The sequence below is a fragment of the Heterocephalus glaber genome, unplaced genomic scaffold (assembly GCF_053883595.1).
Source record: "Heterocephalus glaber isolate CG9 unplaced genomic scaffold, H.glaber_assembly_v1.0 deba00000621, whole genome shotgun sequence".
NCBI classification, from domain to species: domain Eukaryota; kingdom Metazoa; phylum Chordata; class Mammalia; order Rodentia; family Bathyergidae; genus Heterocephalus; species Heterocephalus glaber.
Window position 1 is genome coordinate 30012014 of NW_028258153.1, and position 26583 is coordinate 30038596.

The following is a 26583-nucleotide window of genomic DNA, read 5'->3' on the forward strand; positions in this document are numbered from 1 at the left end:
AGAAACAAAAGCAACACCCTCCCCCCCCCAAAAAAAAACCAAGAAAATGATCTCATCTCCTCAGTCCTCATTGAGAGGAGGACGTGGTGAAGGGGCTGATGAAGAGACAGAAAATGGATAGAAAACGGTGACAAGCATACGTAAACTGAAGTCTACCAAGAAAAAAAGAAAATATTTCTTTCAAGCTCCTCAAGTTGCTTGGTTCCTTAGTCTCTCCCTGCCCCCTGCTTCCTCTCTCTATGTTTGACAGGTAAATAATTTCTCATGCTAGGTTCCTCCAGATCCTTTTTCACAGACTGTCTTTTACATGGTTTCCTCCTATAACATAATACATATCTTACAGTTGCAAGCTTGTGTCCTTTGACCAGTAGTCCCTGGCATCATCATTCTATTCTCTGCTTCTGTGAGTTTGACTTAAGTTTGACATTATTGGCAAGATCCTGCGACACTGGTATTTCTGTGTCTGACTTCTTTTTCTTGGCATAATGTCCTCCATCTTTATCCATGCTGTAAAATGGCAGGATGTCCTCTTGTTTGTGGCTGAATAATATTTCATTCTACCTGGGTATCACATTTAAAGAAATCTATTCATCCATCAGTAGACACTGAGTTGTACCATATCCTAGCTGTGCTGAGTAGTGCTGCAGTGAACATGGGGTTCACACATGTCTCTTAGATACTGGTTTCGTTTCCTTTGGGTGTACCATTTGTATTTAAGTTTCAGAGGTTTTTTACCCTTCCCATGGGGGCTCTGAGAAAGAAATTAAATAATGTACATTAGGACCGGGGATTTAGCTCAGTGGTTCCATCGCTTGCCTTGCAAGCGGAAGGACCTGAATTCGATCCCTGGTACCAAAAAAAAAAAATAATAATGTATATTAAAGCTACTTAAAATTAAAGGAAAAAAAATTTTAAATAAGGCTTTTTTGGGGCAAAAGCAATTGCCATTTTAGAGTGCCCAACATCCAATTCTGTGCATTGCTTATTTTTCTAGCCTTTCTTTTGTCAGTTTAAAATTTTGTTCAGTTTTCGCCAGGTGTGATGGTTCGTGCCTATAATCCCAGCACTCAGGAGGCTGAGGCAGGAGGACTGCCATGAGTTCGAGGCCAGCCTGGCCTACATAGTGAGTTCAAGATCAGCCTGAACTAGATAGTGAGACCCTGTCTAAAAAAATTTTTTTTAGTTTAATTCTCTAAAAGTTTTAACTGCAAAAACCAGGGAGTTGGAGGATTCCCGAATTAAGGCAGATATATATAGCAAAGGTCTAAGGGTGTGTCCCCATCAGGGATATGAATTCCAGCCAAGATATTAGGGCTTGTTTAAGGATCATTATGATGGCCAGGTGGTGCTCAATTCTAATAACCTGCTGTTGCCAATGGGTGGGTAGAGAATGGAAAGGAGGAGAGGGTAATATTTATATATGACAGGTGTAATAGAGTGAAAATAATTTCCTTTCCCTGAGTTTGTTCCCATAGTGGTTAATGGATATTTTAAAATCCATATTAAATTAAAGGAATTCAACTATCTCACTAGCATTTTGTGTAGCACATAGGTGCAGGGAGATTCTGCAGAGTATCCAAAGAATTCTGTGCGGGAACTGATTTAATTGCTCAAAGAGTTACTGGAGCTTTCTTGAATCAGAATGGAAATAAGGATAAGCTGAGGTCTTACTGATTTGTGGTATTTAAGGGAGAAATTAAGTGTGTCATGCAGCTGTTAGGTGGTAGAGAGGCAAGCTGAAGTTGTGGAACTTGTTACTTTCAGTTCTTTTCTCTTTCTGTCTGTATATTCATTGTTCCCTTCTGAGCGATCTCCTCGCTACATTCCAATCACCTTCACTGAGATGGATGACCAAGGTGTTAACAAAGGGGTAAGTCAGAAATTAAACATTTCCTTTCGTGAAGAAGAGTCTGAGAATGAGGGGCAGAAGACAACACAAGGGAGCAAGGAGGCCCTGAGCCAAAGCCCCAAGAAGAGCGAGGTTCAGGATGTGAAAACCTCAAGCCCAGGCACCAAGAAAGATGAGGCTCAAGATCCAGAGACCTCAAGTCAAAGCCCCAAGAAGGGCGAGGCTCAGGATGTGAAGACCCCAACCCAAAGCCCCGAGAGGGGGGAGGCTTGGGATGTGGAGGTTCCCAGGACTCCCCTCAAGAACATATCTGAACTCCGGACATCTCAGGAGAAGGACAAGGAACGTCCAGGTTCGCTTCTGAAGACTCCAGGGCCACACCATCCCAGGTATCCTGCGACACCAGCACTAGCTGCTCGTAGGAACAGCCTGCAGCAGGATGCCAACACTTCCACTCCCAAAGTAAGCAAGCCATGGGAAGGGAAGCCCCACATCCAGCTCTGTTTTGCTTTAGCTCAGCTGATGAAGAGAGTATTAGGTAGTTTTTGTGCACGTATATTGTCTTACAGACTGTGTGTATCCTCAGGTACATGTTTATTGGTAGAAATGAGGGAAAGCTTATAGTTATCAGAAAAAAAAATTTCTCAAAACCACTGCCTGTAACTATTTGCTGTTGTCACAAATAAGTCTTAAGTAGGTTAAAGTTCTTAGTTGAAGAATATTGGAACTGGAAGAAATACTAAGATCTCCAGCCCACCTGTGCTCTTTATATAGAGAAAGTCGAGATAACAACTGGCTCATAGCTTTGCGAGTGGTAGAGGCAGTACTAGACACCTGACATTTTGGGTTTAATCTATTCTTTTCATTATGGCAGTAGACTGTATTTGGGGTAATTACTAATGTTTCCCAATATTAGAATGTTCATGTTCACTGTTTGAACATGCTCATATCTCTGCTGCTGTTCTCTCCAGCAAGAAACTGTTTTCCCCTCCTTTGCTAATGGAGAACAGACTCTTTGATTATGTGTGAGCAAAGAAGTAACTTGTCGATATTAAAAAAACTGAAGATGGCAAATACACAGTGGTTGCTAATAGCATATTCCTTTACTCTTGCTATGATTGGTCTCTTGTTACAGCCCTCAGGTTATTAAAGCCAAGGTTGGGCAGGGTTGCTTCTAATAGGCTCTGGTGGCATGGTGTGTGACCCCTAGGATGGGTATTATCTCCACTCCCTGTTGGCTCAGCGTGAGGCACTTGGGATCATTATAATAACATCTGTGATTGCAGATAGTCACTGCCGACAGTCACTGTCAGCCTGGCTCTAGTTCCTGCTGAGTATGCAAACCATGCTTAACACGAAATACTAAGCTGCTTGTCTGAACTGTCAACAAATTAATATGCTCAGGTGGCCATCAGGATTCTCAAAGGTTCCAATACCAACCAACTGACCATCAATTTTTTTGAGAATCCATTATGGCTAAGGAGCATAATAACTCTGTCCCTCAAAGATTTTACAAGTTGGAGGTGGGGTGGGGATGTTGGGCCAACACACACTGTGATAAGTGCTTTAAGAGTGGTCAGAGTTCTCTGAGCAGATTATCAGTGGGATAATAAAGGTAAAGGAAGCATATAAATGGCAATGAAGGTTGGTAGAGTTTTAGTATGTGGTACAGAATGGGCTGAGAATGTGGTTCTAATTAGATTACACAAGCAAGACAACATGGCATGGTATGTATATTGCATTTAATTATTCAGTTTAAGTAAACACCTTGGTGTGTTAGCAGACCCTGGCAAACTCATTTACAGTTAGTCCTCAACCAACATTTGAGTTGCGAACTTTCACAGGTTTGCTGTATAAGATTCATAGGTGTACAATATAAGACTCACTTTGTTGGATCACAAATGAATCTCACTTATGAACAGTCTCCCAAAATGGAATTCGTTTGTAATTCGGGGACTTACTGTACTGCCTTTAGAAACTGCTCCTAAGTGAATAAATGAAAATGAGAACTGAAGGCAAAGGGAAAAGTATCTTCCAAGTTATGGAGAGGAAGGAGCATGCTGTTCTGTAAAAATGCTGATCATTCAATACAATGGATCTGTGCATGAGAGGCAGAAAGTGAGGCTGGGGAGACAGGCAAGAGCCAGGTCAAGATTTTATCCTGCAAGGAATGATAGAGCCATTAAATGCTGTGAGGAGAGGCATTGAAAAAAATCATGGTGCTCATGTGTGAGATGCAATGGACCAGGAGAGAGTTTGGAGGCTGGGCAGTATTTATAATAGCTCTGTTGAAAATGGAGAAGGCCTGAACTAGGACAGGAGTAGGCAGTGGAGGCGAGAGAGGTTCAGGAATTATAACTGACTTGATGGAGAGGTTGAGGGAACAGGAGGGATAACTGAGAAGGTTCTGGTTTGACTGGCTGAATAGAGGTTACTTTGAATCAAGCTAAGAAACACCAGAGGATATGTAGGTTTGGAGAAAAGCAGATATGTGGTGTAAATGGTTAAATGAATCAGGCCACCGTGGTGGCACCTGCCTGTAAATCTCAGCACTTGGGAGGCTGAGGCAGGAAGATCATTGTGAGTTTGAGACCAGTCAGGGTACATAGTGAGAACATAGTGAGATCCTGTCTCAAAAAAAAAAAAAATGTCTAGGATATAGGAAAACAATTGGAGTCAGGTCCATATTTGAATAGCAATGGCATTGAGGTAACTGCTGAAGCCATGTTTGGGGATAAAGTTACATAATGTATGTGCCAGAGTAAGAAAGGAAGTAGTGCAATCTTGGATAATGCCAAGATTCAAAGGATAGGATGACACTACAGCTTGAGAAGGAAGCTGGAAATGCAACAGAGAAAGTTCGTATTTTATGAAAACAGTTTTGATTAGGGGAGATTAGAGGAGAGAGGGTGATGAAAACTGGTGAGGCTTGCTGAAGCCAAGGCTGCATAGGAAAAGAAGGGTTGGTTTAGTTCAGCCTTGCCCAAGAGATAGAACCAGAAATCATGGGAAATCAACTTCAGTTCTCCATAAGGAATTCCTAGCAGAATTACTGAGAGATAGAAAAGCATCCTTCAGAGATAGTAAGGTCCATGTGGCTAAATGCATTGAACACTAGCTGATGACCACTGACTGGAACACTGTAGAAGAGAATGAAGCATCAGGGGACTAATGGTACCAACTGGACATTTGAAGTCTCCCAGTTCCCTAGTGTAATGTGTTTTTTTGTGACTGTTGCTTTCTTATCATTTTCAGATGTCAAGGAGCTGTTCCGCAATTTCCCCATCTCCCTCAATCATCTGTACAGAGCTGTCAGTCAGGGATTTATTGACTCTCTTTAGAGCTCATTTATTCTCTCAACCTCTGTATCTTCAGGGTTCCAGCTGCTTCACTTCCATGCAGACTTTCTTTTCATAATGGGTTTTCAGCCATCCCCACATCACAGGGGAAGCTCACAAATTCTACTGGCTTCATATTTCCAGAATAGAAATTCTGATGTCTTCCCTGAGGTGAATACAGTGAACCCTCAAGTTACAACTGGCCTGACATACAAACAACTTGGGTTAATTAGGTTAATGAAAATTCATCTGCCTCTTGTTATCGAGGTAAACATCCGGATCTCAGCTGTATTGACTTACAACCAACTTGAGTTACAACCAGCCCTTGGGAACTGATCAAGTTCATAAGTCAAGGGTCCACTGTCCTTTGCCTACTTCTTTGTGAAAATTTTATAGGCTCTTTTTATTTTCCTTGAAACATGGCCAGAGAACTGTGCAGCATTCCAGGTGTGAGTACCCCATCATTTCGTGTCATAGATGCATTTTACTTTCCATCTGATAGCATTACAGAAACAGTTTCTCAGGGAACAATTTACTGTAATTCTAAGTTCATTTTCTGAGACACAATGATAACTGAGAAACAATGTATAGCATAGTTTTATTTTGAACCAATAGGCCATCTTCACAATAAGCTTACTGTAAACTCATGAGTTTGTCAGTGAGGGCTTTGACCAAATCCCCCAGGCTTATGGACTCTACAAACTGTACGATGTATAAAAAAAACTCTTGTACATGTTAGGCAAGCACTCTACCACTGATCTACATCCCCAGCCTAACATTTTTCTTCACTTAAAAAAAAGGTATGCCGGAGATTTAGCACAAGGTCCCGGGATTTAGCACAAGGTCCTGAGTTCGATCCCCAGTACCAAAAAAAAAAAAAGTTACTGTGTGTACTTGGTAGCTTCCCGTGTTTCTGTTTATATCAATCATTTATTGGATATATATAAGTCCACTATTTATAGACTCATATTCTTAATGAGTCATATTGTAGTCTGGTTTCTGCTTCTACACTGAAGGGTCAGGGCAGAGACAGAATTCTTTTATAAAGAGTTTCACAGTGCAACGCTTGCACCTTCAGGTTCCAAACCAGCACCAGTGTGCTACTGTATACTTGTTAGATCTACAGCCAAGGTATTCCTCTGGGCCCTGACACTTAGTGCTGCCTTAGAATTCTTTGTTGTTGACCTTTCCCCTTGCACCGTGGGTTAGCTTTAGTTAGGGTCAGGCTTATGCCCTCTTACTGTACCACACTCCCATTTAGCTGGTTAGTGATTGCAGAGCCCTCAAATCTTAAGGGATTACATTTGAGTACTATATTTCATTCTCTGTATCCTACTTCATGGAGATATTCTCATTTAAAGCTATATTTTAAGGGAAATTGGGAGCTTCTCTTTGCACATTTAGGCAGTCCATGAAATCGTTCCTTTACAAAAATGCTTCTTTCAGAGACAGTGATGAACTGGTGGTTAATAGACTGTTTTCCTTAAGAGCTGCAATTCATTCTGTAACCTTCAGTGTCTATCATGGTAACTGCTACTTAGTAGGCACCAAACAAATATTTGGACGAATAATTGAGAAATTAAAGTGTTAACTATGAGAACATAAGGACGAGATCTTTTATAGAATCATTTTTGTCTAAAAGTATTTTGTTTAAATGTTCTCATCTTTAAAAATTGGAAGTAGGATGAGAATTGGTGAATTGCTTAGCTAGCTGGGACCATTGCCCAGGCAAAGGGACAAAGGTTAACTAAAGTACAGATTCTTGTGCTGACCATGTGCATCAGACGATTTAGAGTCTGTAACCTGATGGAGTGTGCATGCCTGCCATCCCAGCACTTGGGAGACTGAGGCAGGAGGATCACCAAGAGGTTGAGCTCACCTGGGCTACATTGTGAGGCTAGCCTAGGCTATAGTGAGACCCTGTCTCAAAAAAACAAACAAAAGAACATTTAAAGACTGGATTCCCCAAGAGGACCAGTTCTAGCTCAACTAGTCTGCACTGAACCAGATCATGTTTAATGCCCCTTTAGCAATTATGTTCTTTGGTTCAAATATTAACTAGCTGATATGGGACTTTTTTCTTTTTTAAACTGTTGTCTAACTTGCCTTTGTCATTCTTATTCAGAGTCTGTTGAGCCAGCAGATGAGTTCTTCAACAAGGAAGGTCCTCCCCGGAAGCTCTAAGCATACGTGGCTCACACCTGGTTACCTCATGGATGAGGCCTCCTCACTGTCTCTAGTCAGTATTAACCCTTTCACCCCTGAGTCCTATAAGAAAATACTCCTTCAATCAAAAGGCAAGAGGAAAGTCCCAGAAGATCCGTAAGTGCATAGTTTGTCTCTAATTTTTGAGAACGCCTATGGTCAAGGAGTAAGAAGAGAGCATTAAAGATTAGGATCAATAACTCTGAATAAAACTGAAATATGTTTATATATTCCCCCTCCCTAGGTTAATGTGGTCGCAGAGATTCTGGCATCTTTCCATCCTCATGTGTACTGAAGTTGGCTTCTCGATAAGGCAGCAGGGTGGAGTAAGCATCAGCTCTCTGACTTCAATTAGAAAGTTGAGTTGGTTCAGTCCTGCCTTCAAGGGGTCTTCTCTGGTTAACATGAGGCCAGCACTTGGGGAAGGTGCAGCTCACATTTCAAACAGTACATTGTTGCTTTGAGTCTAGCTTGAGTGATTGCTGATGAGAGTTGAAGAGAAAGGATTTGAACTTCCCTGTAAGCAGTCTCTGTAAGCAGACTGACTGAAGAGAAAAAGACCGTGGTATTTTCAGAGATGGTAAAAAGTGAAAAGCCAAACTACCCTATTCCACAAAGGCAACAGAGTCATAGACACCATCCAAATAAGGACTGTGCATATTACTCAGCAATATTTGTTCATTATGCTTCTACAATGTTCTTTTTTTTTTTTCCTGGCAGAATGAAAGCATCTCTAAAATGCGGTGATCATTTGTGTTCGTATCTACTCAGCAAATGCAAAGCTAACAATCTGAACTTTCCAGAGAATTTAACCTGTCATGTTGAATTGTTTCTTTGGAATCAATAACTGTATTACTGAGCCTTGTGAATAGGTTTTCCTAACATTGTATCCTGAATCTTAAGTAAACAGGAGTTCAGCCCAAGTATACTCAGTTTACTGTGTATACCAAGAATTCTGCTGGTTCTAATTCTTAAGTCTTTATAAATCATTAGTATCAATGGCTTCCTCTGAAGCCAGCAGGTAAAGACAGCTAATTTGATTCCTGGAAACAAAAGTGGTAATACTGTAGTAACCATTCAGAGCTTTGGAGAGGTTTTTTTCTCCCTTATTTATTGTGGTAGTGTCATTTTATAAAGTGTCAGAATGTGGCATTCATTTTAGGGCACAGATGTTCATTAGTTCATTTCTTCTATATATCCTTCACTTGCACTTTCTACTTTGTACTTCTCCAAACAAAAATCTAGTTGGCTGATCTATAATTTGAAATCTTGCCTAAAGATCCAGAATACAGCCACTCATAAAAAAAGAATGTTTGTCAGTGACTACTGTTTATTGAAAAGTAACTGAAGACCTCTTAGCCAGGTCTATACTTATGCTCTTCAGTACTTAATCTACCTGTGAACCAACCTGAAAAGCCAAGTTCTGGGAGAAGTGGGTGTTGGAAAGAGGGTGTGGCAGTGAAGAGCAAATGCTTTGGGGTCAGGCTTGATTTCAAATCCCAGGTCTGCCACGTGTTGTATAACCTAGAGTTACTTAACCCCTTTCTGACTTGGTTAGCTCATTTGGGAATAATAATACCCACTTACATTTTAATGTATGCTCTGTGTTCTCCTTTACTTCCAATTCTTAGAACGTGGTGTTCTACTAAAACTCCCACTCCTTTTCCTTAGCCAGGTCCCACTCATTCTTGGAATCTTAGCTTGTAAATCCTCTCTTCTGGAAAAGCTCTTTACTCTTGAAATATTTACATAACTGGGCACTGTCCATGTTATCCTTTGTTGTCTTATTACTCTGTCCTACCTCCTTGTATTGAAATTCCCTGGTTATCTCTGCCCCCAAGTACAAATCAAAGAGGGGAAAGAATTGTCTTACTCTGACAGCCCCAAAAACCTAGCATAGTACTAGGCTTAATAAGTATGTTAATAATAATTATAATCATGCATAGATACAACTTTTTTTTTCAAGTGAGGAAGCTGGTGCAGAGAAAGACAAAGTGCAACGAATGCAGCCTCCCAAGGTAAGCATGGTTCTGTCAGTCACAGTACAGACATTTTAGCTTCTTCTTTCCCCCTCCACCGCTCCTCCCGTCTCCTCATGCTCTCCCCTCTCTTTACTCAATTCTTTCTCCTTTCTTTCCTCCTTCTTGCCTCCCTCCTTTCTGACTCTGTTCTCTCTCTTCTACCTTCGTTCATCCCCTACCCCCTTATAGCTTCACCAATGTGCATTGCAAGTGAATTTACAGGTCAGTGTTTATAGTCTTAACCAGGTGATAGCTGATGTGTATATGGCTGAACTGTTATCTAGAGTATTTTGTAAGTAAAGGGATTTCTTTTTTGCTTCCATTTTTTGATTCAGGGAAAATTTTTACTCTTGTGGGATAGAGAAATGATTAGAAAATGAAGATATTTTTGGGTCCAAAAATGGAAAAATAGAATGGAGAAAAATGGCATAGATGCAGGGATGTATATGTAAAATTTTAGCTCTTAAATGTGGCTATTTTTTATAATGTCTGCAGCCTTTGATATAGTATCCCTCATCTGGTAATCTAAGAAAACTATACTGTAAATATTACCCCTAGTCCTTGCAAGCACAAGGTCCTGAGTTTGATCCCTGGTACCAAAAAAAAATTATCCCTAGAAATACTGTTAATAATAATTATAACCATGCATAGATACAACTTTTTTTTTTTAAGTGAGGAAGCTAGTGCAGAGAAAGGCAAGCGCATTTGCTGGGCAAGTGGCAGAACCACTGAGTTAAATCCCTGGCCCCTTATTTTGCTCTTACAATTAAGATAACAGTTCGATAACTTAATGGTTGCCTTTTCTTTTCATTGTTAAAGGTTTAAATTCATGGGAAACAATTTTGCAAAAAAACAATTCTTGATTAGGAGTTGGACAGAGGACTAATGGGACAGCAAGTCTAGACAGAAGAAGCATAGTTTAAGATTGGCTAAGGACATTGGAAATTATAGATCATGCTGATAAATGATAAAGACCATTTAGAATTGGATGTTAAAAATGAACTAGTAAGAGTATTTTAAACTGCTAAAGTTAGAGAACAATTATTGCTAATTGAGCACACTGGGAAAAGATTTCTTGGGAGACAAATCATCTTGGATTTAGATTTACATGAATTTATGGAGATTTTTATAATAATTTACTAAAAATTTCCTATGTTCTAGGGATTTGTACTATGGTACACATTGCATATCATATGTGTAAAAATATTATATATTCTCAAATAATATTCACAAGTATTCTCTGGAACGATCGCCGTGATCTTCATTTTAGACAGAAAAACTGATGAAAATGTCCAATCTTATTAACTACCTGGGAAATAAGTGATGTTACTAGTTGTCCAGTAGGGGGAGGATTTGCTCTACCTGAGCATATACTGTATTCTGAACTAATCTGACAGTTTTGTTCCTAGACCAAGGCTTTTGGGGGAAACAAATTGAAACAAGATAGTTTATTCAATTTGAGATGAAAATATTAGCATCCAGACCTTGAGAGAGGTAGAGAAGGGTCAAGGGAAGGATTTGTTTTAAACATGCCCCCACGTTTCTTGCTATTTCTTCAGCTGTGGACAGTAGCTCTGGGCGTGAGAAGATATGTTCCTTGAGGAACATATAGAATAGAATAGTATGACCTGATAGAGGAAAGCACTTTAAAAAGTAAGGAAAGGTCAGTACAGAATTGTATGGAAGGTTAAAAAGAACATGCATGCCTATAATCCTGGCACCTAGGGAGGCAGAGGCAGGAGGATCACTGCAAGTTCAAGGCCAGCCCGGGCTGCATAGTTCAAAGCCAGCCTGAAATATACAGTGAGCCCCTGTCTCAAAAACCACCCCACCCTCCCCTGCATTGGTAGGTATGAGGTTATTACTACTGTGAATATTGACATAAATAGAACCCATTAATTTGGCTCAAAAGGTTTTTTTGAAAATTTAAATCAATTTTGGAATGTAATATGGTTAATTTTATTGCTCACAAGGTTAGGAAGAATTATTTATAACTCCTTTTTATTAAAATATTTTAGAAAAGTATTCTACGAGGAGTTAACATGGCTTCCCGCTATAAAAAGGAATTCTTGGAGCTAGAAAAAATTGGAGGTGGGGAATTTGGTACAGTCTACAAGTGCATTAAGAGGCTGGATGGATGTATTTATGCAGTAAAACACTCTACTAAACCTTTGGCACTATTATCAAATGAGTGAGTACCTTTGAAATGCACTGTAAGTACAAACGGATTCAGAGAGCTGTTTCTTGTCAATATTTTCAAGAGCACTGATATCATTAAAAAGCACCATTTGCTCCTTTTTTGTTTTAAAAAATCATCCCTATATTGTATGTCATCTCACATTCATAACCTTTTTGAGTCTTCAGATCAGTGATGCTATTTCCTAAAATAGAATATGATAATTACAGATCATGTACTTTTTGTGGATCTCTTGGCTTTTACTTTCTACTGCTGGCCTGTTTTTTAATGAATAGATTTATGGAATGATGCTCTGGTACTTGTTCAGTTCATCAGAAATTCTTGCCAAGTAGGAAGTTATTAATTCACTAGTTTCTAATACTTTGTATTAGTAATGAGTTCAATAGTCATTTCAGTGAGTATATGCAAAGAAAAACTATTAACAAAAGTTTATCTTTTATTCCCAGAACTAATGCTTCAAAAATTCTTCCTTGATCTCAATGAAAACAAATTTTCAGATTCAGCCAATGCTTTTTATGAACTCTGTGGATATAACACCATGTTAGATCCAAAATTACAGGCTTTAGAATTCTTCATCATTGTACTGAAATTTACTGAGTAATATGTTTTGCTTGTTAGGCTTTCCTTTTGTGTAATGAATATCTTTCCTCCAGGCTATTCAATGACTATCATATTGGCTGAGTTTAACATTGATGCTAAGGATAGCCTTCATAGAGGAGATGGAGGTTCATCACAATAGCCATAATCAAGTGTCATGGTGGCCTTCTTGTCTTTTTTGGGGGGGACCGGGGATCAGATTGAACTCGGGTCCTTGTGGTTGCGAGGCAGGCGGTGGCACCACTGAACTAAATCCCCAGCCCCTAGGTGGCCTTCTTGTTAAACCCAGTAAGGTTTTTATATTGTAATACAGTGAAATTAAACTTGAGTCTCTGCTGATGAAGACTTTTTTTTTTTTGGTACTGGGGATCAAACTCGGGTCCTTGCGCCTGCACAGCAGGTGGTGAAACCACTGAGCTAAATCCCTGGCCCTCTTTTTTTTTTAAACACATGACGGTATGTTCAATAAAAAACTGGACTTTGGTGTTTGATCAGTTATTTACTTTTTTTTTTTGAGTCAGGATCTCTCCGTGTAGTTCAGACTAGCCTTGAACTCATTATGTAGCCCAAAATGGCCTTGAACTCATGGTGATCCTCCTGTGTCAGCCTCCCGAGTGCTGGGATCACAGGTGTGTGCCATCACACCCAGCTCAGTCATTTACTTTTTAGAGACTTCATCCTATCCATTATATCTTACCAAGTAGATATAAATATTAAATGAGATGTGAGGTATGATAAAAATATGGTGAATGTTTAAATTTAAGATTATAGTAAAAGACATCCAGCTATTAATTCCTTTCAAAATATTTTCCCTAGCTTCAAACACACTTATCCCACTGTTCTTACCATTTTTTTCTTTTTCATTCAATTGTTATTTCTTTATTAGTAATGTCTGCAGTATACAATGACCATATTCCTTGTGGGGAGCTTGCCTACTCATACAATATAGCCCAGTTCTTTTTTAAAAAAATTTTTTCCTTTCCACTCCTTTCCCCCTCCATCTCTAGGTCCTCCTCCCATTTACAAAAGATCAATCTCCCCATTTTCCACTCTCCACACTACCCAGCTATTATTTTGCTCCTTATTTATATTTTGGACTTTTCATGTAAGAAACCATGTGATACCCAAGCTTGTCTGATCCATTTCACCCAACACTAGTGACTCAAGGTGCATCCATTTTCCCAGAAATGACTCAAATTTATCCTTTCTTATGACAAAATAGTTCTCCATTGTGTATAAACACTACGTTTTCTTCATTCATCTATTAATGGACATAAAGTCCACTTCCAAGATTTGGCTATTGTGGATTGTGCTGCTATAAACATGGTTATACATGTAGCACTGCAATATATCTCTAACTCTTTGTGGAAGATACCTGGGATGGGAATAGCTGGGTTGAATGGAATTTCTAGTTTTAGTTTTTTGAGGAATCTCCATACTGATTTCCATAATGGTAGTACTAGTTTACATTCCCACCAACAATATAGAAGTGTTCCTTTTTCCTTACAGCCTTGCCAGCATTTATTTAATTTTTTGATGATAGTCATTCTTGCTGGAGTAAGATGGAATCTGTGTTGTTTTAATTCAATCCCTCCAATGGGCAAATCTCTTGAATGTTTTCTCATGTATTTATTGGCCATTTGTATTTCTTCTAAGAAGTATCTGTTCAGTTCAGTTGCCCATTTTTTGCCCAATGATTGGGTCCTTCATTATGGAGGGGTCTAATTTCCTTAAATTCCTTATATATTCTAGATATTAGACCTCTATCCAAGGAATAGTTGGCAAAAATTCTGTAACACATTTACTCACTGTTTCCTTTGCTGTGAAGAAGTGTTTCAACTGGTTATGATCCCACTTGATTCTTGGTACCATTTCCTGTGCAATTGGAGTTCTGTTCAGAAAGTCTCTGCCTTCACCTATGTCATCAAGAGCTTCACATATTTTATCTTCCAGCAGATTAAATGCTTCCATTTTACATTTAGAGCTTTGATCCATTTTGACCTTAGTTTAGTATATGGTGAGATATATGGGTCTAGATTCAATCTTCTCTATGTGGATAACCAGTTTCCCACACCATTCGTTAAAGAGGCTGTCTTTTCTTGAGCATAAGTTTTTTGCCCTTTCATCAAAGATCAGCAGCTGAATGTGCTTGGAGTTGCTTCTGCATTCTCTAATCTGTTTTGTTGATCCACAACTTTTTTTGTAACATGGTACTTTATTTTTATTATTACTGTAGCTTTGTAGTGTAACTTGAAGTATGGGATCATGATGCTTCCTGCTTGTTCTTGTTACTCAGGATTTCTTCTGCTATTCTAAGTCTCCAGAACTGCTTCACAAAGTGGCAAGAATGATGGGATAAATGTGATTAAAATGAACATATTTTTGGGGAGTATTACGGGGGGATTAGTGACAATGTGTCTTTTATTGTAATAAATTTTTTTTGTTTGTACTGGAAATCAAACTCGGGCCCTTGCACTTGCAGGGCAGGTGGTGGAACCACTGAGCTAAATCCCTGGTCCTCTATTGTAATAAATTAAAAAAATTTAAACAATCACTGTATATTTTGACCATACCTTATAAAATAGTAAGCATGTAATAAGTACCCAATAAATGTTCTTCCATTGTTTATTTTTATTTTATTTTTTGAGACAGGGTCTCACTATGGAGTTCAGGCTGGCCTTGTTGAACTCACTGGGTAGCCTAGGCTTGCCTTGAATTTATGGCAATCTAGAGGTGTGTACCACCACACCTGGCTTTTGTTCTGCCTTTGTTAATGCCTCATAGCTTTAAAAAAAACTTTTAAATGTATACTACCTTGATTAATATTTTCAGTGTTTTTCTGTCTCAGGAACTTGCGTTTGCGTGAAGTTCATGCTCACGCAGTCCTTGGGCATCATCCCCATGTGGTACGCTACTATTCCTCATGGACAGAAGATGACTATGTGATCATTCAGAATGAATACTGCAATGGTGAGTGTGTGGACTAATATCAAGAGAGAGAGAGAGAGAGAGAGAGGTTACTTTGTAAATCTTTAGAAATAAACTTTGCCTCCTCAAAGTTTATGCTGAGTACAGTTGTGTTGTGCCTAAAGTGTTTGTACCATAATTTTGCCTGGAAACAGCTTGAGAAAACAGTTGAGTTGAAAAGAGAAGGAATTTCTAGGAGCACATACACTTTTTTCAAAGCTGGTACAAATCTGATACACAGAATTTATCATTCTCTTTGAACATAACAATCAGGGAGATTTTGCCCTAGTAGTTTAAATGGTAAATATTTATTTTATCATTTTCTATGTATTCTGAAAAATATAAGTGATATCATTTTTGGAAGAGTTAAGGTTTCAGATTCAGAGAAAACTTTTAAGTAATATTCAAGTGGATTCCTAAGCTGGGTGATTGTGCTTGCCTCCTCCTACATAACATATTAACACTTCCTTACTGACATTATTTAGTAAAAAACAATGAATTATGCTCTTTTGTAAGTGGTGGATGATCTGCTTTAGCTATAGCATAAATGAATACTTTTTTTCATTAAGTTTATTGGTACATTTTAGGTATACAATACAATTACATTCATCATTGGGATCTTGTACCTTTACATGACTTATCTTGGTTCTTATTTTTTCCCCATTCCCCTGCCCTCCCTTCACCCCCTCCACCACTCCCTATTTACAAAGACTTTGTTTCCATTTTTTTCCTTTTCTCATATTTTTTCTTTTCCCTTCTTTCCTTTCCCTTACCCCTCCCACTTTCCCTACTCCTTCAGACCTTTTCTTCCTATTTCACAGTATCAATTATACATTTTGATCCTTATTTAGAGTTTTAGTTTTTCACACTAGAGAAACTATTCAGTATTTACACATGTGTGTCCTATTTATTTCACTTAAGAGTATGGCCTCAATGTACATCCACTTAGCTATAAATGTCTCTAGTTTCTCATTCTTTATGGCTGAATAGTACTCCATTTTATAATAAAACCAGAACATCTTTATCCAGTCTTCAGTGAATGGGCAATTGGGCTGTTTCCAAGTTTTAGCTATTACAAACTGTGCTGCTATAAACATGGGCGTGCATAAATCACTGTGGTATGATTTAATTCTTCTGGGAAGATACCCAGCAGAGGAATAGCTGGGTCAAATGGGACTTCTAATCCTAGTTGTTTGAGGTATCTCCACACTGATTTCCACAGTGGTTGTACCAGTCTGCACTACCACCAACAATGAAGAAGGGTTCTTTTCTCCCCACAACCCCGCCAGCATTTGTTATTGGTTGATTTCTTGATTGCAGCCATTCTTACCGGGGTGAGGTGGAATCTCAAGTGTTGTTTTCATCTGCATCTCTCGAATGACCAGTGATGTTGAACATTTTTTCATATGTTTATTTGCTGTTTTTACTTCTTTGTTTGAGAAATGTCTGTTCATTTCAGATGCCCATTTTTGAATTGGATCTTTATATTTGGGGAGTCTGATTTTTTTTTGAGTTCTTTATATATTTTAGACAGTAGACCTTTGTCTGAGGAACAGCTGGTAAAAATTCCTTCCCACATTGTAGGTTGACTCTTAGCTCTGTTGGTGATTTCTCTTGCAGTGCAGAAGCTTTTTAATCAGATGAAATCCCAGTTGTTGATTCTTTGTGCTAGTTCCGTGCTACTGAGGATTTGTTCATAGTTTTTTCCTATGCCAATGTCTTCAAGAATTCTACCTAACTTATCTTCCAGCAAGTTTAGTGTTTCTGTTTTAATATTTAGATCTTTAATCCACTTGGATTTTAGTTTAGCACGTGGTGAAAACTGGGGGTCTAGATTTAATCTTTGGCAGGTTGAAATCCAGTTTTTCCAACACCATTTATTAAAGAGGCTATCTTTCCTCCAATGAGGGTCATTGGCTCCTTTGTCAAAGATGAGGTAGCTGGGCATCTGGAGTTGTTTCTGTATCTTCTAGTCTATTCCACTGATCCTTGGGTCTGTTTCTTTGCCAGTACTATGCTGTTTTTATCACAGTGGCTTTGTAGTATAGTTTCAAGTTGAGGATTGTGATACCCCTTTGCCATGTTTCTGTTGCCTAGAATTGCTTTTGCTATTCTAGGTCTCTTCTGGTTCCAAATGAATTTTTGAATTGTTTTCTCTAGATCTGTGAAATATACTGTTGGGATTTTCAATCGGGATTGCATTGAATCTGTGTAGCAATTTTGGAAGTATGGCCATTTTCACTATATTGGTTCTTCCTACCCAGAAGCAAGGGATGTCTTTCCATTTTCTTATATCCTCTTTGGTCTCTTTTTTCAGAGTGTTGTAGTTCTCAATGTAGAGATCTTTTGCTTCCTTCATTAGATTGATTCCTAGATATTTCATTTTTTTTGGATGCTATTGTGAAAGGGATTGTTTCCCTAATTTCTCTCTCAGTGAGTCTGTTATTTGTGTACAAGAAGGCTATTGATTTTTGGGTGTTTACCTTGTATCCAGCTACTCTACTGAATCTGTCAATTAAGTCTAGAAGTCTTTTGGTGGAGTTTTTTGGGTCTTCAAGGTAGAGTATCATATTGTCAGCAAATAATGACAGTTTAACTTCTATCTTTATTCCTCTTATTTCTTTCTCTTGTCTAATTACTGTGCTTAATGTTTCCAAAACTGTATTGAACAATATAGTTCAATGAGTACTTTTCAATAACTTCTAAAATTGTTAATTGTTACTTTGCTAATTTAATCTTACACACAGGGCTCCTAGGTACTTGAAAGTGGAGCTACTGCTTGTTCAGTTGTCTTTACTGAATACTGTGGCTCTACAGTAGATCACAAACATCTCTGCCTAATATCTACAAGAACACGTTAAAAGATTCCTAAGTACCCCAGGAGGCATCTTTCTTTCTCTACTTTTAAAGGATCCTTAACTTAGTCTTTCTTTTCTCTCTGTTGCCAGGATGAACATTCAAGTCAGAAAATATTTATTATGTGCCAGGTCTTGGGACAGGGAGTATGAGTTAGATGTGGTCTCTGCCCTTAAGGATCACCCAGGCTATAAGGGAAACAAGAGTTTATTGGATGTAGCATTCTTCCTCTTTGTTGACACCTCATAAACTCACTTACAAACTTGAAGGGACTTCGTTTTTAATAAGATCCAGCCAGGTATAGTGGCACAGTCCTGTGATCCCAGCACTTGGGAGGCTGAAGCAGGAGGATCGCCATGAGTTCAAGGCCAGCCTGGGCTATATATTGAGATCCTGTTTCCAAAAAAAAGCCAACAAACATTTTAAACAAGATCGAAAAAATTATTTTTCTTTAATAAGGTTTTTGTTTGTTTGTTTTATTGGTACTGGGGATCGAACTCGAGTCCTTGTGCTTGTGCAGCAGGTGGCGAAACCACTGAGCTAAATTCCCAGCCCTTTAATAAGTTTTTATAATATGTAAGTTCTTTTCTTAGACTCTCAGAAAACTAGAATCATTTACTGTAGTGCTTTGGGTTTCTGAAAGGTGCTGAATTTTTTCTGAGCTTAATTATTTTAGCATGACAGATCAGTCTTTGAATTCAACTTTACAAAGGTTAATTTTAGGTACAGATTTCTTCAAAAGTTTTATTACCATCTCAGACCCTAGTATTTTAATATATTCTGTAGTTATAAGTTTTGTAACTACCAATGGGAGCTGGGACACTGTAATTGGAAGAACCTGCCATTAAATGGTAATTAAATAGTGTTCAGCGTGTGAATGCAGGCTTTATTTTTTTTTATTGACAACAAGGATAATAGTCTACAGTTGATGTACAAATACTGTGGCTGAAATAGGATTCAGGTGTATATAGAGCTAAACATTTTCTTGGGCGACAATCATTAAATGTCTTCATTTTGTGATTTTTTAATGGATTTACAATCTATTACATCAGAATTAAAATTCTAATGGCCTATAACTTCTAGTCTAACACTGACATGAAATTGTTGCTTGATTGGCCTTCTGGGCAATAATTCAGTAAAACTTTTAAAGTGTTAATTGGCACATACTTGAGGCTGTGGAGCCACATATTGGATACCTAAGATATTACAACTTTCTTTTCCTCTTTAAAAGCCCTTCAGTTTTTCTTTCCAACAGGTCTATGATATAGACTCAAGACAGATTATCATGCTTTGCACTGAAATAACCTAGACTTGAGATAGCAGTCATGAGAAATTTATTTAATATTTACTATGCTTGTATCTGTAAGACTCATACTCATTTTCTCATTCTGTGGGTTATTCTGGTTTTTTTCCCAGGTGGGAGCTTGCAAGCTGCTATTTCTGAAAATATGAAGTCTGGTGATCATTTCCAAGAGCCAAAACTCAGAGACATCCTTCTGCAAATTTCCTTGGGGCTTAAGTACATCCATAACTCTGGCATGGTACACCTGGACATCAAGCCGAGTCAGTGTGGTTTCTTCTGTTCCTCCTGCCACATTTTGTTCTCATCAAAATCTGTGCATGTGTGTTTATTAAGTATCCAAGATGGTGTTTGCTGGTCCCTTCCTTCAGTTTATTTCTCCTAAAAAAATTTCAGTTACATTTCTTTAACCATTTCCTCTTTGGGCCAAGTGGATACAAAAGAAAAGACTTTCCCACATAGCAAGGGCAAAATATAAAAGTAGACATTTAATTTGCATAAAAGGCAGTAAACTGGCTGTGTTTTGATCACTTAACTAGAGCTGTACATTTTCTAATTCAGCATTAATAAAAGTGACAGAAATGAATGGCTTCATCACTCGTCAGTGTGAAACCTAAGCATGTTGTTAGTATTGTAATGTGTGTATGTTATTTTGAGACAACAGTACTGTCACCAGTCTATTCAGAATATATGAGGTCATAAATACATTAATAGATACTAAGCACTTGATGTTGCAATGTAACATGAGAGATTTCATAGGGAAAAAAAAGGCTTTGTAATCTTGCTAAAAGCACCCAAAAGAAAAGAGGAGGGAAAGTCAAGTACAGAAAAAGAATCTTTGGGGTGAAGAAGTTTAGGAATCATTACTTATGTCTACTCTGTATTCTTCAGGTAACATCTTCATTTGTCATAACACGCAAAGTGATTCTCCTGCAGTCCCAGAAGAGGCTGAAAATGAAGCCGATTGGTTTCTCTCTGCCAGTGTAATATATAAAATTGGTGAGTCTTCCTTATCCTTACCAGTATACTTTTATCCTGTAAAACATATTGATGACTCCCAGTTTTAAGGAAGACATACTTTTAAACAGATCTATTTCTTTTCTCTTTATTTTCTTTTTTCAGGTGACCTGGGACATGTGACATCAATAAGCAAACCCCAAGTGGAAGAAGGAGATGCTCGCTTCCTAGCTAATGAGATTTTGCAAGAGGTATAGATTAGAGAAACAGAGAACTTTATTTATTGAAATTAATTTATTTATTCATGACAAGATCTTGGTATGTTATCCATGCCGGCTTTGAACTTGTGATCCTTCTCAGCCTTAGCCTCTTGAGTAAGGGGGCTGCATCTCCATGGAACGTTTTGAATCTAAAATGAAGGATCAGAGTACAGAAAATTGAGTGTCTATTTATAATTTAAATGTATAGTATCTTTTTTCCCATTCAGAACAGAGACCAAATATAGGAGAGACACTCTTCCAAAAAAGCATGGGAAAGCTGGCTCAGTCAAGAATGAATCAATATTCATACAAGTCCTTCATTGTTTTTAATATTTCTTAGAATTCCTAACCTCATGAGTTGCTTATTCGGAAGGAATCCTCCTCCTTCTAGTGCTCACATAGTTCCAGCCATCTTTATCATGCTATTATCCTTGCGACAGTACCACCAGCTCTGGCACTAAAATGACCTTTAGTCATTGCCCATCTTCTAAGATGTTTGTTGGGTCTGACCTAGGAAGAATATAACTATAACTTCTTCCTGGGCAATAATCAGGAAGAAAACCAATGCTTCCTTCCTTTGATCCACTAATGTATGTGCCAAGCTTCCTTGACCCTGACAAAGCAAAATAGAACTAAAATTCTATCTTAGATTCTTCAGGTACAGCAGGTCTAATAAGGTATATTTATGTTCCTTCTATCTTAAAATAAACCATTAATTGTAGTAGATATAATTTGGTTCATAGTGTTTAGAGATCACAAGTACTGAGATGAACCTCTCCTACCAGTTATTACAGTCATTCTACTTGGCAAATTACCTGGCCTTTCTCCCTTTTATTTTGCAGAATTACCAAAACCTTCCCAAAGCTGATATATTTGCCCTAGGATTAACAATTGCAGTGGCTGCAGGGACAGAGACTTTACCCTCCTGTGGTGTAGCATGGCATCACATCCGCAAGGGTAACTTTCCGGACATTCCTCAAGAGCTCACAGAAGATTTTCACAATTTGCTCAAGGTGACATATCTCATGAGATGAACAGAAGATGAAATGTTTATTTTTAAAACTGTGATGGCAAGTAGGGGGAAAAGGAAAGTGGAATTGTTGGTAGTTCCATGAACAGAAGGAAAAAGGAAATATGACTAAGAAGTCCAGAAAAGAGATGGGACTGATTGAAAACTTCTCAGGGAAACTGAGAAGACATCATGAAATACTTCATGTTATTGTTTAAAAGTCCTTAAATCATTACTCTTCCTAATAACCCTGTAAAATAGGAAGGTTGCATCTCATTGTTCAGAGGCAAAAACTCAAGGTTTACAGTAGCTATTTGACTCTTGTATTCACAATTAATTTTATTTCTCTACTTGTATTTTGGTGGTAATGAGGACTGAACTTGGAACTTTGTGCATACTAAACAATTGTTCTACCAATGAGCTACTTCCCAGCTTTTTGAGATAGGATCTTGCTAAGATGCCCAGGGACTCCTACTGCCTCAGCCTCCTGAATAGCTGGAATTACAGGCATGTGCCACATGCCTACCTCAGAGTTAAAAATTGGTTAACTCTAAAATAATACCTGATCTTTCCCTCTCCTAATTCAGGGTTTTAATGATTTCCAGTGGTAACAGTGATGATATTAACAAAAGAATGAGTTTCTCGTGTCTTTAAAAAAGTATAAGCTACTTTACTGATAACCTTAAAATATCACCAATTATTGAGTTATTGGGAAAAAGACATGATATAAAAAATCTATATTGCTTGTACTTAATGATATCTGAATATGTGCAGGGACGACAAAAAGAAGATATTATGTTGAGACAAAAAGATGAAAAGAAAACCTTACACTGTCAAGTCTAAAATCATACTGAGAAAACAAAATGTACATATGACTTCATGGATTAGGAAACAGCACTGATTACGATTCCTAAAATAGCTTTAAAATATCTGTCTAATCCTTTGAGGATTAGATTAGTTTATCTGAAAATTTCATATGCAGTTATGAACCTGTTCTTCCTGACTTTCTTTTGCTTTCCTGGAAAGAGGTAAACCCTTCTATACAGTGGTCTTTTATTCAATCTAATCTGTATATGTAAACAGTGGTACCTCAGTTTACAAACTTAATTTTTTTCCACAATTCTGATTGCAAACTGAATTGAATGAGGACCAAATCAAATTTCCCCATAAGGTCAACATTGAACCTAACCACTGAATTTGAGTCAGTTTGTGTCCAGTTCAGTTTGCAGTCAGAATTGTGGAAAGAATTAAGCTTGTGAACTGGGGTACCACTGTATAGTTGATACCTACTGATTACCTAAATATTGACTCTGTTAGGCAATACTGTACATGTGTTTTAGTTCATTCATTCTCACAATAATCCCAGAAGGAGAATAGCATCCTCCCAAAACTCAGATAAGAGAATCTGATCTCCATCAAAATTTATAAAGTAAGTTGTAGAGCTGGCTCTCAACTTGGTCCTCAAGTGGAAGGTTCAATGTTTCCTTTATTATATGACACTATTAATTGATATGTATCTATCCATCTAGTTAAATATTTTCTACCATACTCAAATCAGGGTACAGAATCCTCTACCTTGGAACAAATGCTTTAGGAATACTGTCATAGTGGGTCATCATTAGGAGATAATGGAGCAAGATATAGTAGAAAGTAAGTTGAATGAAGATTTAGGTGAATTGGGCTTTGGGCTTGGCCCTTCCAGTAACTTCAGACAAGTTACTTTTTAGGTAGTGACTCAGGTTTTTCCACATTAAAATTAAGCCATTTGACTAGTTAGCCAGCTAGCTCTAAAATACAAAATGGTACTTAAAAACAAATTAAAGATATGGACAACTGATGTTACCAGATGGGGATGAATCTTCTGTCCAAGGCAGAGATAATTTTTCCCTTATCCCTTCCCACTCCCTAGAAAAGCAGGGTTTCACAAAATCCTTTGGCAGAAGCTGGGCTGGAGTTGGCCTCAGTGGGGAGAGTTTCCCAAAAGTGAAGCTTCTCTTTCCTTCTTTTTGGCCCTATTTATCAGAATATGATCCACCCTGATCCAAGTGAGAGACCTTCTGCTGCAGCTCTGGTTAGAAGTCAAGTTCTCCGGCCCTCCTTGAAGACAACTGAGGAGCTCCAGCAGCAGCTAAATTTGGAAAAGTCTAAGATAGCCATACTGGAAAGGTAGATTTGGGTGTTGGGGTCAAAGAATCTATTGCAAACTATTCACAATAGTAAAACCAGCTTGGCATGCCCCTATAGATTCAAGATTATGCATATTCTATGTTGTAATACATAGGCCCGGTGAGGCCCTTTGTATCATGAAGCTGGACAGCTCTGTGGCTAGGCAGCTTGAGAGAAAATTTCAGGTAATGTAAAGGGAAGAAAGAAGGAGGGATGCAATGAAATACCATTGGTATAGAAAACTTGGGGTCTGAGGGGTCAGCAGGTTATCTAAATGATGGCGATCGCTTAATGTAAGAAAACCTTAGGTAAGGTAAATAGAGACTATTTTAGAAATCCACTTTGTTCCAGGGAGAGGCCTGCAGCCATGCTGTTCTAGTTTGTGTTTAGAGAATAGATTTTTTTCTGAGCAATTCAATCTTTCATGTAGGCTAGTATTCATTTATTAATCCATTCATTTATTAAACAAATTGTGGAGTAGATGGGGTGAGGTCGGAGTGGAAGTCAGGCAGTGATGTTGGACAGTATTCTGAGGAAAATTTTAAGTGATCATTATAATACTATGCACTGCTAGAAATACAATAGAAAATAAAAAATGGTCCTTTCATAAAATAAATTTACAAGTCCATCTTCTCTTGAATACAAAATCCATCTTGAAAAGATTAGTTTGAAAGCTTAGTTTCTAAACTATTTCTTGATAATAAATTGCAAAGATTCTCAGTCTTTAGTCAGGAATTATACCCAATAAGGCACTTAATATTTTTTGCTCTAGTTTTGAGTTCCATTGTTCCAGATAAGAAACTAAATACTTAACCATATGTCCTTCTCACAAATATAAGGACCTTTTAAAGTGCAGTGTGTAAGTTGTGAGGCCAACTCTGGCTAGCCAATTATCACCAGTCAGCATCAGTGATGGGAAAGATGGGATCTTATAACTGTCTAGCGTAGGGGTTAGCAAGTTCAGTTTACAAATGGCTAGATAATACATATTTTATGCTTTGTGGGCCATGTGACCTCTGGCTGTAATGATTCCACTCTGCTGTTGTGTTGTAGAAACAGCCATTGATTATGATTCATTCCATCTATCTAAATGAGTGGCTGTGCTGCAATAAGACTTTGTTTACAAAAACAGGTGGCAGCCCAGATTTGAGCCAGACGCTGCAGTTTGTTACCCGTGTATCTTTCATATATACCCAGCCTGAAGAGTACGTTCACTTAGGTCATAAATGTTCTTTAAAATTAAAAGACTAACAAGGTGTGGGCAACTGAATCTACGAGGTGCAATGGCATGTGTGTGTCATCCTTTTCTTATAACAATCATAATCATAGGAACTGAATTTTTCTATTCTACATATAGCTAAGGTTTGTTCCTATAAAAGTAAAGGAGAAATCTACATAAGTTGTGACTGTAAACTCTGGCTCTGGTTGGGGAACAAATAACCTATGTTTTCTTCCTTTGACTGCAGGGAACTGAGAGAAGTCCAGCAGCATCAGTCCTCCCAGGGAGATGTCCACCATGGAGACTCGGAGGTCTCTGTGGGCCAAAAAACATCAAGTAGCACAAAACGCCTGGTGGGAAGAATGAGTGTGAAGTCTTCAAGCTTTTCCTGTGGGGAATCTTCCCCATAATAATAACTCACTTCACACCAGCCAACTTTATTCCATAAAGCCTCCAGAAAAAGATTTTGATCACCCAACCTTCCTCTTACAAAATGGAAAAACTAATCCACTTGAAGGCCCAAAGATTTCAAAAGTCACCCTAAATAGCATTTAAGCCAAGATCACAAAGCTACTAAAGTTTCTTATTAGTAATGGTCCCAGGTACAATAATTGGTAGCCACTTTTCTTCCCAATTGTTATATTCGTAATGCTACCTATCAACAACTTAAGTATTTCTTACATTTTCTGATGAATGAGAACACATGGGTGTCTGAACTGAAAGAATAAAATAGCCTTAGGGTTGTGCTGTTGCCAATTTCTCACCAAAGATCCCAGAAAGAAATAAAATTTGGCTTGAGTTGAAGTAAGACTTTACAAGAAAATGTGCCTGGATTTAGACAGTGCTTCCCATGTTATACTACGTTATTCCTAAAGGAGAATTTCCAGCCTCTCTGAGCAACAGTTTTCTTAAGGTATTTTGTGAATGGAGGCAACCTCTCTGATATTGTATCTATTAACTGAATGGCTCCACCATTATATGAGGTGGGTAGAGATAAGACCACAAATAGTGTGGATATGCTTGGTCTAGTTATTGTGAACCAAAAGCACTGGAGATGGAGGGCTCAAGGGAAAGGTGATGTGCTGTTCTGTCTCAATTTGTGTTAACCCCTTTGTGGCTGTTGATTGGTTTTGATTTTCTGGCTCTCGTCACTTTCTCTTGGTTTTAGCAGAATTTGGCTTTGTTCCCTACGATTTTAAGCATATTTTTATTCAAATCCTTTTCTGTGTTCATTTTAAAGGGCAGAATAATTGTAAATAAAGGTTTTATCTTGTCCAAAGCTAAATATGGGTAAAGCACACTTCCTTGTAACATGAAACAAAGAAGAAATTCATGTTGGAAAATGTTTCCTGAGTAGAGAGTACCATGTCTTGGCAGCAAGGCCTAGCTTAAAGCCAAAAGCCAATAATGGCCAGGCTTGGTTATAAAATAATGTTGGCCATAAAGGTACAATATTTCATAATTTCTATTTGTATCATCTTAATGAAGGCAACCTGTTAATGGCTTTTCTGATGCCTGATTTTCTTTCATTTTTAGAAGCTTTTATTTTTTTATTTTTTATTAAAGGAACCCTCCCACCACTTTTTGTTCTGCCTGGCAGATGGAAATTCTTTCCATGCAATTAAGTGTGGCATAGTTCTTT

The 26583-nt window shown here is 38.1% G+C and overlaps 1 protein-coding gene across 4 annotated transcripts; it reads left to right on the top strand.

Annotated features, from left to right (window-relative positions):
* Window positions 1-1691: 1691 nt before the first annotated feature.
* On the top strand, window positions 1692-26226 carry Wee2 (WEE2 oocyte meiosis inhibiting kinase). Of its 4 annotated transcripts, none has more exons than XM_021263712.2 (12): window positions 1692-2311; window positions 7313-7509; window positions 7637-7750; window positions 9359-9410; window positions 11432-11604; window positions 15056-15177; window positions 19447-19593; window positions 20222-20329; window positions 20453-20538; window positions 21390-21560; window positions 23580-23722; window positions 25189-26226. In XM_021263712.2, exons 1-12 carry the CDS (start codon window positions 1844-1846, stop codon window positions 25349-25351), a joined length of 1944 nt encoding a protein of 647 aa, XP_021119371.1. In that variant the 5' UTR covers window positions 1692-1843; the 3' UTR covers window positions 25352-26226. The 4 variants fall into 4 exon arrangements, with proteins under 4 accessions (XP_021119371.1, XP_021119372.1, XP_021119373.1 ...); XM_021263713.2 differs by having other exon boundaries at window positions 7637-7718; window positions 9339-9410; XM_087206323.1 differs by lacking the exon at window positions 1692-2311 and adding an exon at window positions 7037-7055.
* Window positions 26227-26583: the final 357 nt, after the last annotated feature.